Raw genomic sequence first — 17,371 nt, forward strand, 5'->3', positions numbered from 1 at the left:
CGAGCATTTTTTTTTAAATTAAAAGAATCTCTTTGTAAAATTTGAATCCTAATAAACCTGATCCTAGCTGGATATAAATAGCTGAAATGGCCAAATATTGACAGAAATATGCTTCAAAATGCCCCAAAAGCTTCAATACACAATAATGATAGAAATGAACTTCAATGTTCAAATCTTATTAGAAATAAGACCTAACAACCCAATCGCTATAGAAATAAGCAACGCCAAAAATCTTAACAGGAATAAAAGCTTCATTATAACTTTAACTCTAGATGACACAGGCGAACGGACACAAACAAAACCATAGGCTCAAGTGTTTTAACGATTTTGGTGGACAGACGTAGTAGTGTTGTTTAGCTAATACTGGGACTCTTTTCAGAGGTAACGCTCTACTGCACAGGAATGTCCATAGACTTCTATAGTAAATTTGTAAGATACATGTCCTCTATTTCGATTCTGAAATTGGCATTGCTCTCTGCGCCCATCAAAAAGAAGTCAGGCTTGGTTCTTTAAAATTAACGGATATTCCCACAGAGTTTAAAATGTACCTTTTCAAATCAAACAAGGGGTGAAAAATCGGTCCTTGTAAATCTACGGATTTTCCTTCTTCGAAAAACTTGGATCTCAAATAAGGTCCGGTATTGGAACCAGTGACTGAATTGTCGTCGTGCTCCCCGGGATCGTCGGCAAACCACATCAGAGAAGTGAGTTGAGATTCTTTAGCTTCTTTACCATATTTTAAAAGAGTCTGTATCATGGCTTTGTAGGGATAATGTCAAGTCGTTGACAATATTTTATTTTGTACAATCACGTCCACTTGAGAAAAAAGGGCATGTAACAGTAGATTGACTGGCCCAACATCAGCAGATTCGCCTATTCGACTCCGGTCAACGTTTACTATCTTTAATTTCACGTACATATTGCTTCTGAAAAGATCGATGTTTTGAATGGAATTCTGTCCAGAAATATTGAATTCAATTGGTGCGTCATTGCTCAGTTGTGAAATTGGACGTATTTGTTGGAACGTAATTTTTTCCACGGCGGTCTGATATCCAGGCAGTTCCAATAAAGACAGTTGACTAGGTTGAACTTCGTGAAATGTTGTAGCCATGTTATCTTAGTTGAAGATATCCTTAAATGTAGTTCTTTTTTCTGTGGCTTTTTCTTCTTCTTCTTGGAGATGGTCTTTTTATTTACAATCTTCTTAGTCCGAGAGTTGTGAACCTATCGACGTTTCTGGTTCACACTGCCTGATTTCTTTGTTTTCTTCCTTTTAACTGATCTCTTTTCATCAGACAAACGATCTATTTCACTCCTGGCTTGGTCGGTTATTTGTTTTGCCGGGGAAATTATCTCGGGGGAGACCATATCTTTGCTGCTACTTGTGTCGAAACTGTTCATCGTTTAAGTAAATCCATTTCTCAAAGCTCCACCTTTCTGCACATGTTTTCGCCAGTGGCCGTCCATTATGTTGCTTCCTTTTGCTAATTCAGAATAATGTCGTACCCACTGTTCTGGGTCCGGTAGATGTTTTTTTCGTGTAGTCCATAATATTTAGGCGAAAAACGGATACGATTTGAAATGAAGCTGAAGCGTCACTGGTTTATTGATAAATGAGTAATAATCACCCTCGGCGTCCTTTATAAGGAATTGGATATCAACCACGTCAGATTTGATAACGTCCACATACGACAAATGAAGAAATTCATAATATCTACTCTCGGATGACTGTAAACAAATTCGACGTAATAATGGTTTTAAATTCCCATCAACAACGGATTCGCTACACAAGTCGCAGAAGATATACAAGTCTTTGTTTGTGCTCAAATATAAGATTGACGTCTAGTTTTATATTCACAAGAGCAACCTTCCACTTCCCTTTCAAATTAAGCGCACTGTTTAGATGAGTCCAAAATTTAAATGGGTTGTTGTTCGGAAAAAAATCGAGGTTCCTTTGACTGTTTACCACCATATGGAAACTCATGTTTGCAAATCGTTTATATCTTCCTCGGGAATCCAAGTATCGTAACTATCATCCCATCCGTCGAATTTATAAGCCATTCCACTCTGTTATTTCTTTTTCGTTTTCTAATTTTTTTTCTATAAACCATAGGGTGTCTTCATTTTTGTTTACTCTTTGTAACTCTGCCGCATAAAACGTGCCTCGTATTATTTCATCTTTAAAGGACTTCAACTTGTAAGATGGGATGGCTTTGAAAAGAAACCTGTCGTGCACGATAAAAATTTCACTACTCCATTGTTGGTTGTACGATCGTTGAAAAAGTGTCGATAAATGACTAATTCTCACCATGTCACCGATTCTTAAAGTAAATTTATGTTTGTCCATGAATTGTTTCTTGGGTTTCAGATACATGTGAGCCCATATATCGGTCTAATTCTCTTCGTTGACATCTTTCGGGGCAATGTTATTTAGTGATCTATGTGAAGTAGCATGGTATGTGTTTACCAAAGCTTCTTTTATAACATTGTATCGATAAGATCTTTTATTCAGAAAATATCTATAGAGCATCCGCTTTATTGTTAAAACAACTCTTTAGGCATAATTTGCTTTAACGTCCGTGTTTAACGTGACATGATGATAAATGTTTGTTTTTTTCGTTAGTAGTTTGGAAATAGTACCGTTATTGAATTCACCTCCGTCTGTAGAAATCTTTAAAGGCTTGTGCTCAGTGAATACGGAGGCAAGCGCTTGATAAACTTCTTTTGCCGCTTTGGTACGAAGTGGTCGAATCCAGGGAAAGCGAGAAAAAATATTAACTACAATCAAAAGATAGCGGTATCCATCGTTGTCTTTTGATAGTGATGTCATGTCGGCTAAATCGGCTTGAAATTGTTCCATAGGTTTTGACACGACGACTCGAGCACGTCTAAATTTCCTACGAACAGGGCGCTTCAGCGTGCAGTCATCTTGTTCTGAAAGCCATTTACGTATTTTATAAATTCCAGGTGCATTGGGTTTATTTTTTTAAACTAAGTGTCCAAGATATGCCCCACTTTTAGATAGATCACGATATGTTTTCTTCAGTATGTTGTCATTCATGCTTTCGTATCATCCGTTGGTGCAGTTGAGTCATTTTCTCGATCATTGTCATTAACCTCGTTTTTCCACTTTTTTCCTTCCATAGGTTATATAACCATAACGCACTCTGTAGACGGAGAAAATATGAAAGAAATAGCGCGTCTTGAAAGTTATAGTGAGACACTTCAGCTACAAATCGTCCTCGTAACTCGGCTAAATCTGCTTCGCTGGTCAATCCTGATAAAAAGTCCTGTGCGTCTGTTCCTTTCAAAGATTTTTCAAATAATAAATTTGCATATACAAGTTCCAATATGTTATCTAATTTATCCAAAAGCATTGTTCGTTCACATTCATCGATTACAATACCTTCCCATCATCTATTACATGTATGTGTGATAGATGGAACATGAAATAGATGGTATTCTATTATATATCAATTAAATATAATCCAATCAAAATGTGAAGAATTTTTACTTAAATCCCTCTCTAGAAAGAGATACATTCCTCGCATTTTTTTATGCATTCCACTACAAATTTACTGTAGACGTCTATGGACATTCCTGTGCAGTAGAGCGTTACCTCTGAAAAGAGTCCCAGTATTAGCTAAACAACAGTACTAGACATGGAATAACACCATACTATAAAGTATAAAGTATTGATACTCACCAGTGCTTAGTTTTTGGAAAACCTCGACAATGTTCCTGTAAAAAATAATATACAGTCTTACAATGTATATACACATGTTGTACATGTAACATAATACAAATTATTCCATAATAGAAATTATTCAAACAACAGCACAGTTGTAAACAAGCAAAACAATGCAAAACGTTTTTTTTCGAATTATCTGATATTTGTAACAATTTAGAATTTATTATTAACAGAGATTAAATGGTTAATATACATGTATTAATGTAATCAATACAACAAAAATAATTCTAATTATTTACAAATGACACCCCTTTCAATTCTGTGTACGAATATTCATGAAGCAAAAAATACACAAGAAAACGAGCACACATCAAGTTAAAATATACCATCAAAAATTAAAAAGCAAATCCACAAGACATAAAATAAAATTTTTGATTGAACATTCTGTTCTTCTCTAGAAAATAATATGCGCATCCAGATTAGAACATGACGCAATGGGCTCAGGAAATACAAGAATGCAATATGTAAATAGATTACTAATGCATGCCGCGCAACTGTTACATGAAGATTCATAATCACAATATGTACATACAGTATATCCGTATTGATGCTCCACTCAGTTCGGCTCGACCAAAACCATAATACATATTGTAGTATTTTATAACCTTAAAATTTAGATGCGGCACATTATTTTCACCCTAAAAAAATTGTAACCAAATCGGAGCATTTTCAAATTTTTGCCGAAAAAACAGTCGCCATGGCAACAGCAACTTTCACATGGTCTTGAAATTCCAAAATTTAGATTCAGCATGTGACGCATCATCTGAAAGTACGTGTATTCTCAGTTACTCGGTACATTCAATTGGCTGTAGATGTCAAAAGTTCTACATGTATGAAATGCACTATAAAACAAATAGGAACTGGTTTGTTGAGGTTACTATGAAAGCAGAGATTGGGATTAAAAGGGGGCGTGTCCCATTTATCACATTCCAGCTAAAAAGGTTCTCCTTATTCAGTTTTTAACAAAGAATGTTTAGGAGTGTCACATTACATTTTTTAATATCATTTTGTAATTTTTACCTCATTCACTGTGAGAGTTTTGATTACTTTACTGTCTATACGAATATTAAAACTTGAAACAACAAGTCATATACTGGTCTAACGTAGTACATTTACATATTATATAATTTGATAAATGATGACAGCCATGAAAATGCACACACAATATTATTAAGCTTGCAGAAGAAAACCATACATTTGTTAGTGACGCATGTAAAAGAGTAATAAAAACAGCAGTTGTATACTAATACCAGAAACATACAACATGTATAACTGATTGATTAAGGATAAGGGTCATTTTGGTCTAACATGAGAAAATCTGAATTAATCATAAGCTCTCGACATTTTTTACCATTTTGGGAGAAATCCATGACAAAATATCTGAATATCATGGAGGATTTTTTTCCATTACTATTCATTAATAAAAGAAGTAAAACCACAGAAAAAAGATAAACTATGACCTATATTGTTGTATACGTTATTTAAGGAGGGTCTGTTTCTTCAAGTTGTTTATATATAACTCATGAAATCAATGATATGTTTGTATTATAGTCAATTTCAACAAAGACTTAAGCTTTCCTTTGAAACCGAATGAAATCTGTCCGAGTTACTTTGATGCTTATAAAAGATTGATGTAAAATTGCGAATGCAAACATTACAATGATGTGTAACAGTTGAGTCCATAACCCTAGGGCTACCTCCTCAATTACATTCTTCCCGATGTATTCATACAATTCAATATCGTTTTCTCAAAATGTTGGGGAATGTCTATACAAATCTATCGCCACTTGTCCTCCTATATTGTACATGCGTCTACATGTGCATGTGACAAACCTGTAAAAGTATTCTTACCTCTTTGAAGAGTCCTCGCTAATGGAGAAGAAAAACATACATGTATGTATATAAATGGGTCTTAAAAACATAAACATCTTAAGTCTACATATACATGTACATGTACGTTGTATATATATTTCGAAATTCTTGAGTAAATGTTTCATGTACCGAACTCTACTTTGACAGCTACATGTAGAAATCTCAACAATACGGCAAGAATTTTTTTCATTTTTTTTAATAAAAAACGATCTAGAAATAATGTAGGCGAAAAGTTTAATAGAAAAGCGTGTTTATCAGTGATTTAGGACTGAAAATGTGTAGGGGCATTAGGCCATAGTTATGGCCCCAAAAATCAATTTTATGGTAGTAACAGAAAATTGCTCAAAACAACAAGAATGGTTAAATTGATTTAAGCTTTCTTTCTTACACAATTACACCCAAAAACAACTTTATATTTTCACATATTGTAGTAATGAATGGGTTTACTATGTGTGAAATTGTTTCTTTGGTGTGAACAATATTTCCTTGTCAGAAATATAATCAAAAAATGACCAAAACTTACAAATTTAACAGCACAAAATTTTGGCAAACTTTGAGCAATTTTTTAAATTTTTTAATGCAATGATTTGCAGAAGTCCGTTTGTTTTCTCAGTTATTGTTAATCAAATTACTTCAAATACGTGTGGAATAATGTTCAGTTGTAATTAAGGCCAATAATAACTCTTAATATCTCTTCTCCTTTACAAATTAGCCGTTATAAGGGTATTCAAACTAACACCCTTTTCCTGTAGTCAATTCATTTTTACCGCCTTGATTGTAGGAGGTCGTTGGTTAGACCCCAGACTGAGTCTTACCAAATACAGAGGCAGACCCAGACAATTCGATCGAGGGGGTGTCAGTAGGAGTTCCTAAAAAAAGAAACAAATGTTTTGTCATTTTCACCCCTTTTTTTCAATAAAAAGGAGGAGTGTAAACCACATGCACCCCCATGGATCCGCCACTGCAAAGAATTTGTATTCACCGCTTTTCTGTCCAGCACACGACATATATAGCAGAAATACAAAATGTAGTACTATAATGACTATGTTACATCCGTGAGCCAGCAGATTAAAACCCAGCTCAGTGTGTCGGACTTTTAAAAAGTAGGGTCTTTTCTATTAGTTAAAGAAACGTTCGAGTCTTGAAATAATTAAAAAAATGAAATAACTGCCATGGTACGCAAAACCGCAATCGATCAATAAATCAAACCATTTCCGATCATATGACAACATATCTCTGACGTTCTCGAATACGTCATTGCCAAAAACAGCCACAGTTCTGTAGTAGCTGTAAGAAATAGCTGCATTTCTAGAACATCACCGTTCATAGAACGAACCAACTTGGAACTGAAGGATTTGTTTGGGTTTTAAAGGTACTCGGTTTATAGTGTTCCATCGATTTCCGAACAACGTCTGACGTTCGAAATTCAGTTTAGACGCAGCAGGCAGACAGCCCTCTCAGAAAATGCAAAAACTTGAAAATCCGTGAAAAATTGAATGATTTTACGCGACGCTATCCGATCATAAAGCTTATCTGTAGTGGTTAGTAGGAGAGGAAACGATCGTCTGTCGCTGCGTGGAGTTTGCAGTTCCACATGAATTGAAATTGATAAGGAATGTCAGTCGACAGGAAATTTTCATTTGCAGTTTAAACAAGTTTCAGTTTATTCAAGTTTATTCATAATTCGGTTTAGATAGATTACACTGCATTAAAATAACAGGTACACGTATGATGACCACGTGACAACCATATAGGCATGGTCAAAAGAAAGTTCAATGAAGATCTTTATTGATTGGAGAGGTGGGGTTACTCACTGAATAAAACATGCATATATGCGCTTTAAACTATAAAGAATCATGTATGAATGACTTTCGCACCATTTGAAATACCATTTAGTATCCTAAAAGAAGAAAGCTATTTATTTTCTTAAGTGAAGAGTGCAACTTAATTACTTCTAAAGTAAAATTGTATACAACGTTTTACCTTATATTCTGGAATTGTAGAAAATTCAGAACGACAACAAGAGTTGTCACCACTAATACCAAAACCAGACAATTGTTTAGACTGACTGCGCGTGCCCATGATAATGTCATCCTCCTCACCATATCACAATATACATGTACGACTCGCGTCTGTGGAGTAAAAATGTATGTTAGTAAGATTTACATGAAAAGAATTACGGAAGTAGCTATTAAATTGCTTAGGTAAGTCCTTTCCCATACAAACACATCTACATTCATATAAAATACAAAAGATAAAAGACATGAATAAAAGAAACGAATAATCAATATTATATGAAAGCGTCGATTTCCACATTTTACCATACTATGTAATACTAATTAACTGTTGCACTAAGGCAGGGGCGGATCCAGGATTTTAGATTAGTGGGGCGCATATTTATTTTTTTGAGGTTAATTTTTTGAAATATTCTTCCAGAGTGAGTGCAATATTGATATCTTTTGTGGTAAAATTAGCGAGAAATTACAGTTTCAACCTAAAACCGCCTAAATCTACCACTGAGAACCCATGTTTTGTAAATTTTAGGGGGCCGCAAGACCGCCACGCCCCCGCCTGAATCCGCCCCTGTAAAGCACATGACATACCACATACCAATCCATATTCTGTCAGTAAAATTTGTCTAATACATTGTACACGTCTACTCAGAAAACAAAAGAAACACAATGGGAGAAATTGCGTCAATGAAAGAAAAAAAATAACCCAATGCATTATTATATAACATTATACACCCATTGAAAATTCAGTATAAGTTATTCCGTACTGGCAATCACCCATTCACAATAACGTCAAGACAGATCTATCTGATATACATGTATCACCCATTTCGGATGAACATGTATCACACGATATTAGCGATAATATTATATTACCATTTTGACTGGAAAATGCTTCCCAAATTTCCATGCACAGGTGTATTCAGTATGATATAAAGCAGTAGCAATAATTTGAATTTCTTTGGAGAATCAAATGGTGCCTGACACATATTGTCCGTAAAGGTGCTAATGTGAAACTAATGTTTTGAAAAGCATTGCCGCATGCAAAAGTCACTTGTGTTCAACCTGTTTGAACAACAACTTTCTCCCGTAACAGTTTGACGCAACTTCAATATATGTATTTCAGTATCAGTGATTACACTTGGTCAGCTTTGTTGTTAAATAGCAGTCTTTGTAAAAAATCATACAAATTCTGTAAAATGTGATACCTAACAAAAGGCTACATATTTTTAGTTTTGGTATTAAGTTGCTTTATAGGTCTATATGATGAAACGAATAATTATTATTCATTCCACTCTGTTTGCTCTAAGGAGATAATCCCCATAAAAATTCCAATAGTTTCTATTGTATTTTAGTGTCATTTACAGAGTTATCTCCTTTCATTTTGAAAGAACACGAGTTACATGTATATGTAAAACCGAATGTTAATTTATGTTAACTATGGCAATTCAAACAAAATATCAAAAATAAAAATATGTAGGCTTTTCACCCATGAATCACATTTTGCTTGATTCTTATGTGGAGTGCTACTTAAGACTTTAATGACTTCCCTAAAATGTATTTTGCCTTGATAAGAACATGTATACATGTAGGAACTATTTGTTTTTTTCTCTGAAGTGGATTATTAAATATGAAAATAATTGTACAATTGATAGTGTCGGGTGATTTATATCACCGAAACCGTAAAACAAAAATAAGCTACTATGTAGATTAAAATTGAACAAAAAAAAAAAAAAAAAAAAAAAAAAACAGGGTGTCGATGGGACATGAATGAAATGTATGGTACCCTGCCTCGTAATGGTAAAAAAATGAGGACAGCAAAATCTGCAAAATGGCTTAACTCGAAAACTCAGTTTTGAATATGCTAAAAATTAAACTTAACCTGTATCTTATGATACTAAACAATTGGGAAAAGTATCTAAAAATCGTTGAACTGTTCTAAACTATCATCTGGAAACCGTAGGGGACGGACAGACGGAAACACGGACACACAACTTTTTTCGGAAGGTTTCACACAATACACCGCCACTGCGTGTGTTGAGGTATAAAACACAGACACCCTTATGGCTGTTTACTTTCTTTCTTGCTGGAGAATGAGATTTGACACAATTCAGCAAAATGTAATACAAATATAACGAGAGTGGAAATTTTGAATATTTCAAAGAGACAACAACCCCATCGCAATGAAAAATGTAAGCTCAAGGCCACCCATGGGTTTTTAATGAACGACGAGATACATGTAACCCTTACACCATAAGGCAGGCTGTATCAGGATCCAAAACAAATAACTTTTACTCATATATTTCCAACGTTAACATTGGTTGTTTGAATTCTGTACATAAATAAACACCCGTTTGATTACAGATTGCCAAGCTCCAAACAGAGCCAGGCATTCGAAGTTCACTCTACCCGCTACAGACAGCCCCTTAAATGAAAGTACATGTATATTGCAAAATCAGGAACCTTGGGCTTTACGCTACATTGTACGTTCTGCGATTTCAAATGGCATCTTATTTGAAATAACGTCTGAGAATTTTGACAGGCCTGTCTGCAACGGTAAGTAAGAGAGGAAACGCCATTCTCTGTGTGGAGCTGCAGTTGCCGGCTATTAATGCTTCGGTGATTTTGTCGATATTTAGATGCGAAACGGGACTTTATATGTGGCAAATGAACAACCCTTTTTAATAATTTCTTCTGGACTGATTTTTTTCCCTAGAAACCACTGAACTAATCCAAAATGAGTGAACATTTTGAAAACTGCCCAATTTGAATGTCCATGCATGTACTATGAATTTTAAGTCGATTGATTACTGGTAGTTTAACTTCCCCTATATTAATGATGACAAAATATTTGAACACTTTTTCAGTTTTCGCTAACTTGTGGCGACTCCAAACTGATACATAAACGGGATGTAAGGATGGCCCTAAGTCCCTCGTTTAAACTCGGCCGATTCCGTAACTCCGTCTAACCTCGTCTGTGTATTAGTGGCGTCCATCTGGACTACTTTCGGAGCTCTGTTAATTGAAGGTAAAAAATTAGAGCATTCAACATGGATGTGGCCACGCAAGAACAATGATAAAACACCATCGAAAAGTGCTTCATCGGATAAATAAGACTGTCCTTTGTGTCATCACTTGGTCTACCATTATGAATTCAATGAGACACGATCAGTTCACATATATAGGCTTAAATATGAAGCTTTAAATTTATATACAGTCTCTGAGTACTTTAAGCTGGTTTTCAGCTGAAAGTCTAGGTGGAACAATGGACAATCTAAGGAAGCCATTTTGAGAGCTTTGTCAACTCGGCCTGTCGACAATTCAAGTGAAAACTGGCATTCACTTTTGCCACTCGAGAAATTATGTCATTCATCACGCATATGAACCAATCTTTAATGATAAAAAATCCAGGATACCGCAAAATAATATTTTGAAATATTTTCTTAATCACAGGACGTGACTTGTGTTAATAATGCATATTAACATTTGAAATATCGAGAATTTCCTGAAATTTTAATCCTTCCTTAAGACCATTAGTCGACATATCTAAACGTTACATTGTACGTGTGTGTTAAGCCAATGATGGAGCAAGATACACCATTCCTTCCAGGTCACCTCCTTTCACTCCGTTTTTGGTTGGATTTCCTATTGTATGTGCTTTTTGTGTGGTGTTTTTTAACATTGTTCTTTCATTCTGTTCGTTATAAAGAATACATGTATATGGATCGTCTCTATTTCCTGTTTTCAGGCCATGTCTATTGAATTTTGATATCTCTGAATTGTCCATCTGGTTTGACGCTTCAGTATTTTTTGCTGATATTCTACGTTGAAGAAAATAGAAATCCATGATCTAAGGTAACGATGAATGTGTATGCACTACATACAGTAACTAAATAAGCCTGGATTCATGTTAAAGTAAGTGGCAGATCTAGAGGGGGGTTGCAAGGAGGTGGCACCCTCTTTTACAGGAAAATTTGTCATTTTCATATGTAATACTGACAAAAAATGACAAATAATGCCCTATAGCACACAACTTTTTTTCTCACGAACCTCCGCCGGCACCCCTCCTTTTCAAAGTGTCTGAATCTGGCCCTGGTTTATTATTGCGTAATATATTTCTGTTAACTATCACATTAAAACTATGTCATTATTGAGTTTAATCAAAAGTTCAGGAAACGTAAAATTAAATTTATATTAAAATAGGCAATACGATAAGCATAATGTAATGTACTTGATATTAACATAGACATAGAATAAGGGACACAACTCATTGAAACGCATGTATTCAGCATTTTATTCAATCTCGTGTCAGCATCAAAGTAACTTGGATTGATTTTATCTGTATCAAATGAAAGCTTGATAAGCTTTTGTGAAATTGAATATGATACAAGCTTATCACTGATTTCAAGAGTTATGTCCCTTACCTTAGGTTTACCCCCTTAATTGGTTTTAAAACAGGAACAAAAACAATACACAACAAAAAATAGCTTAACCATGAGCATGCGTTTTTTCTTTCTTTTTTTCTTTGTAGTTTGTACTTGTTACTAAAATGATTTTTTCCATCCTCATTTCCCCTTTTAAACAATGAAATTAATTAGGACTGGCAAACCCATTTCCTTTGAAAACCAATGACTGCGACGGAATACAAGGTTTGATAAGGTTGAGCAATATCACGGCATTATATCTGTTAAAAAATTGTCATTGCGATACCCATATAATTGTGCTTGAACGTAATACTAGTACATGCTTGTAATATAACTATTTCCCACATCACAGTATTGCATGGTATTAGCAGTTAAAGATGGTCAAGTATATAGTACCAAATCACTTTTAACAATTTTTACCAATTTCACCATCGATTTCAGTTAAATGGCGCAGACAATGTACACGTGACTGACGGAGGGTCCCTGACCATGACTTACACCACATCACATTCGCATTAGGGCATCAATCACCTGCTTTTCTTTAATTTGCTTTTGTTTAATATGGTTGGGCTATTATTTGTAACTTTGGTGATTTTTTATTGTCTTGCTTAATGATGGTCAATTTTTTTCTCTGTGCATTCTATGAAAGAAAATATGAGCAAATTTGTCATGGAGAATCTTGTGAGCCCAATTTTAATTGCAAATGCAACCTTAACTATTACTAATCATGTTGGCCACGAACACAGATGTTCCCAAAATGTTCCCATTGTCACAGGAGGCCCCAAAATCAGTTTCTACGGCTCCATGATTTTTTTTTCGATTTTGTATTTTTTTTTAATTTTTGATCGGCGGTCATATTTTTTTTAAATTTGAATACAACCGAACGGAAGCTCTTGTGATGACGTATTTTTAAATCAAATATCAAGTCTCTTCGATTTATTTTCCATTTTTTCTTTTTTTTTTCTTTAAAGGGCGGCCATGTTTGAAATTTAAATATGCACATGCACACGTCCAAATGGTGACCTATTTTGTGTCAAGTTAGGTTTCATTCCATTTAGCCGTTTTAGAGGAGTTAGTCACGCGGACAATGATTATAATAATAATAATAATAATAAGAAGAAGAAGAAGAAGAATCCAACAAATATGTTCCTCCCATCGTTTGGGGAACATACTTATCATTCTTATTTGGAAGAGCCCCGTGCAGGTCCGGGTGTTAAAAGAATAGGCCTGCAGCAGCGCTAAGCTTGTCGTAAAAGGCGACTAAATAGTGCTCAGAAACCTAGCCGGGGGCTAGGGCGCTTTGCCCACAGAGCAACTGGGATTTGTGCCCCAGGTGGTGGAATGGGGTACCCCTGGCATGTTACATGCTGGGGTTGTCAGGCTATAATACGGAAAACCTGACCGCAAACCATAGTGGTGCACCGTGTTGGGAAAGATGCCACGTTCCGCGCACGTTAAAGAACCCTACTGTGGTATTCTCCTGGAGTAGGAACCATAGGGCTCCGCCACAGGAGGGTAAATTGCCCGACCCTATCCACCTCTCCCTATTTCCAGTGGCAATCAAAATTTATTGACCCCATTATCCTTGTGTCCCATCCCTTTTTCATTTCATCATCATTTCATGTTCATTTTATCATCAATTTTATGCTCATCGTCTGAATATAACTGAAATATTACTGCTCGGACGTTAACCCCAACAAACAAACAAAATTATTTGGAAGAAACAAGAAAAAGTACATTTAATAAGCATACATGTATTCCTGAAAAAAATGACCGAACAAAGCCCATGCTTAAATAACCGTAAAACAAAGAAACATCTGTAATTTGATCATGGAAATGTTTAAAGAGAGACCACGTGTACATGTATTTATATTATTGCTTATACTTTAGTCCAGGTAAATAAAATAAATAAGTTCATAAACTCTTACACCTGTACACATAAACACAGTTCACATAATAAAAAAATATAGTAGGCTACCACATGTTACTCCTCAACTTAACACCGTATTGACTGAATGCAAAGTATGCACAAACATGACTAACATTAGAATAAGGGAAAAAAACAATGTTTTGAAATAGCGTGCTGTATTGACACATCACCGGTGTTTTAATGGACTGAAATAAATTCTCCTTACATTGTACGTTTCCTTGTGTACCTTTATGCATTACACGCAATAACACACTAGGTATTTTTTTTATTTTTAATTTGACGTTTCTTGTTTCTGACATAAAGATAAATTCTTACCTTAAATGGCGTACATGTGTAATTGCAAGGTATTGAATATTTTAAACATATCGATAACTTCTATAGCCGGTACTAGTTTATGAACATTGTTGACATTTCACTGATAAAACAGAGTAACATCCCTTTGGTCGTGGAGGCCATATAAGGGAGATTTTTTTTTTTACGAAATTTATTTACTGGTGGAAAATAAATTGTTTACCTAAAAGGTCACGCATACATTATTCTGCTTCGTTCCGATAGAGATTTCTTTTGTGCGTGATTAAACTGAATTTTTCTATGGATGGGAAGCACAGACGGAGTTACAATGTACTTACACTAACATAAGAAAATATATGAATATTATGAGGAGCCACTACATGTAAATAAATATGAATTTATGATTTGTTGCTTTGCTACAATGGTTACCAGATTTTTTTTATATTTTAGGGGAACTATTCGTGCTCTTTAGAGCCATTTTCAAACATGATCTTTCTTAACATTTACAGTTGCAGGCGTGGTGTAAATTTTCTGCAACTCAAATTGTTATAATTTTTCATCTTAAACTGTTTGATATAGGTGTCCAATTGGAATATTTTTCATTATTAAAGGGTATACATGTGTATAATCTTTAATAAAGATAATATATTTGATGAAAATTAACATTGCAAAATCGCTGTTTGGAAAATTGATGGTCTGTCATCTGATAAGGTAACAAGACAAGACAAGATTTTATTGATAGCCTCAGACACAGTAGGTGTACAAGAGGACAACGACAACAAATACAAACAAGTACATATATGTAAATGAGACAAATACAGAGAACAGTTAATATCATAAAGTATGTGAATACATACAGATTCACATTTATATTTTAACACATTCTTATTCATAACATATTAGCAATTTTTCCTAAAAAAGCACACTCTTTTGTATAATTGAACATTGCAGATAGACAATAACGCACCAAATTTACTCATATTCGGTTGCTTTGAGTAATAATCTGGGATGTAACGAGATCTTAAATACTCAACATTTGGATTATTACACTGGATGACTATGTGAAATTCATCTCCAACCCTACTTTACAAAGATTACCTATTCTTTGACTCTATGGGACTCCAGACCACCTACCAGTTTCTATTGGTAGTTTTAAGTTGGAACATCTTAATTTTGTCAAATGAATACGTTTTGCTGAGGATAATCTGAGAAGATATGGTTCAATTCTGAATTCATGTTTAAAAGTGGAATAGAATTCACCAAGAGATGTGTTGTCAATTTGTGAAAACCAAGATTGATAGAATTGATTACATAATGTCTGTTTAACTGCGACCTTAAGCCAGTTTATATTTACTTTAACGTGACCCGTATCATCCAAGATACATGTAAATTTAACATAGTTAACCCACTTAAATTTGGTTGGATTATTGTCATGCAATTTTATCATAAGTCGAAGCATTGACAGTTTTTGTTCTTTTTGCTTAGTTCTTGCCTAAAAGTTAACCATTTTCAATGTTTTGCTTATTTTCAAAACCCCAGACCTCAGAGGAATATAACAGTATTGGTGATATCAAAAGTATCAAGTAACTTCAACTGTAAATATATTGGCAGTGGAATGTTTCTTAGTTTCCTATAGGGAGCAAAAAGAGCTTTTTGGGCTTGATATATTAGACGCTTTTTTGCGATAGTGAAACTGCCGTTGTAATTGAAAACTGTGGCTAGATATGTATACGACTCTACTATTTCTACATTTTTGTTATATATTTGAAATTGAAAATGTTGTTTACACTTTCTTTTACTGAAGACAACAACTTTTGTCTTTTCAGTATTAACTTGCAACTTCCATTCTTTAAAGTAATTAGCAAACCATCCAATGCTTTTTGCATAGCTTCCTTTGTTTCTGACATTATAATTGTATCATCTGCATACAACATCACAAATAATTTGACATATACATCAAACATTTCTGAGCATGAACTTTCTATCAAATCTAGATTTTGTACTTCATTGTCTTGCAAAAAGGTTTCTAGATCATTCAAAAAAAATTTAGAACAAAAAAAGATATCAAGTTTTCTCCTTGTCTTACACCAACTCCACAGTTCAGAAATGCAGAGAGTTTACCTTGATGCCTAATACAAGACCTAATATTCTGATATATATTGAAAATAACTGAAAATATTTTCCCTGATACATTGGATTTTTTAACTTTTAGCCACAGACCATCTCTCCAAACTGGGTCAAGTGCTTTTTTAAAGTCAACAAATGTGCAAAATAGTTTTTTACCTTTTGAAAAATATATGGCTAAAAAGGAGTGTAGCACAAAAATGTAGAATAACCCTTTTGAAATCCAGTCTTTGATTCAGATAAGAACTCAATTTCATCAGAAAAATTCGCAAGTCTTTCATTCAAAATGGATGAGAAGGTTTTCCCTAAGCATGAATTTAGTGTAAATCCTCTATAGTTATTTGGATCCGATACCAAACCTTTGTTCTTATAAATAGGTACAATAATTCCTTGTGACCAAAGTTTTGGAAATGGAATAAAGGGGGAGTAACATGAGAGATAGTCATTTCATGTATACATGTACTATTATTCAAACCTTTGCCGGATTGACACTTTCAAAGAGCTTCACGTTGCTGCATTTACGTTCTTATTTCGATACAATGTATTTTAAGTTTTTTTAGCACTTTTTGTGAAACTTTGTTACTCCTTGAAACCTGTGTACAGTACACCGAAATTCGTGATATTTTTGATGATTGGTAGTTTCGTATGTACAATATTAATATCATCATATTTAAAAAAATAGTTCTTAATTGTCAAGTAATAGCAATCAAAAACCATTAGATTAGGCATAAACAAGGGAATAATCTTTTACAATTACAATAGAAGACTTACATAAGAGAGTTTGATGGTAGTGGTGTTATTTTTCGTATAAAGTGGATCCAGGGAGCACAATTTGGACAAAAAAAAAAAAACATATGGGATCATCAATGTGTACGCAGTTACCTTCTTGCGCATGTTGTCCAACTACGGTAATGTTTTTCTCATAACTTGACACAAACTCAAGCTTGGGCTATTCCATACAGATACC

General features: G+C 34.4%; 1 protein-coding gene across 3 annotated transcripts in view; it reads right to left on the minus strand.

Annotated features, from left to right (window-relative positions):
- Positions 1-17,371, minus strand: part of LOC148597374 (uncharacterized) — a 36,289-nt gene that overhangs the window by 11,379 nt on the left and 7,539 nt on the right. Inside the window, exons 1-4 of one of the 3 annotated variants that reach the window (XM_088563851.1) lie at positions 14,305-14,440; positions 7,607-7,755; positions 5,603-5,620; positions 3,707-3,741 (exon numbers count right to left, since the gene is read on the minus strand). In XM_088563851.1, coding sequence (XP_088419977.1) covers positions 3,707-3,741; positions 5,603-5,620; positions 7,607-7,728 — 175 coding nt within the window. In that variant the 5' untranslated portion in view covers positions 7,729-7,755; positions 14,305-14,440. Of the gene's footprint in view, positions 1-3,706; positions 3,742-5,602; positions 5,621-7,606; positions 7,756-14,304; positions 14,441-17,371 lie in introns of those variants that run through there. The other 2 variants (XM_088563849.1, XM_088563850.1) reach the window with 2 other exon arrangements.

This window comes from Perna viridis, chromosome 15 (genome assembly GCF_037379345.1).
Source record: "Perna viridis isolate PV_CMFRI_1.1 ecotype Kerala chromosome 15, ASM3737934v1, whole genome shotgun sequence".
Taxonomy (NCBI): domain Eukaryota; kingdom Metazoa; phylum Mollusca; class Bivalvia; order Mytilida; family Mytilidae; genus Perna; species Perna viridis.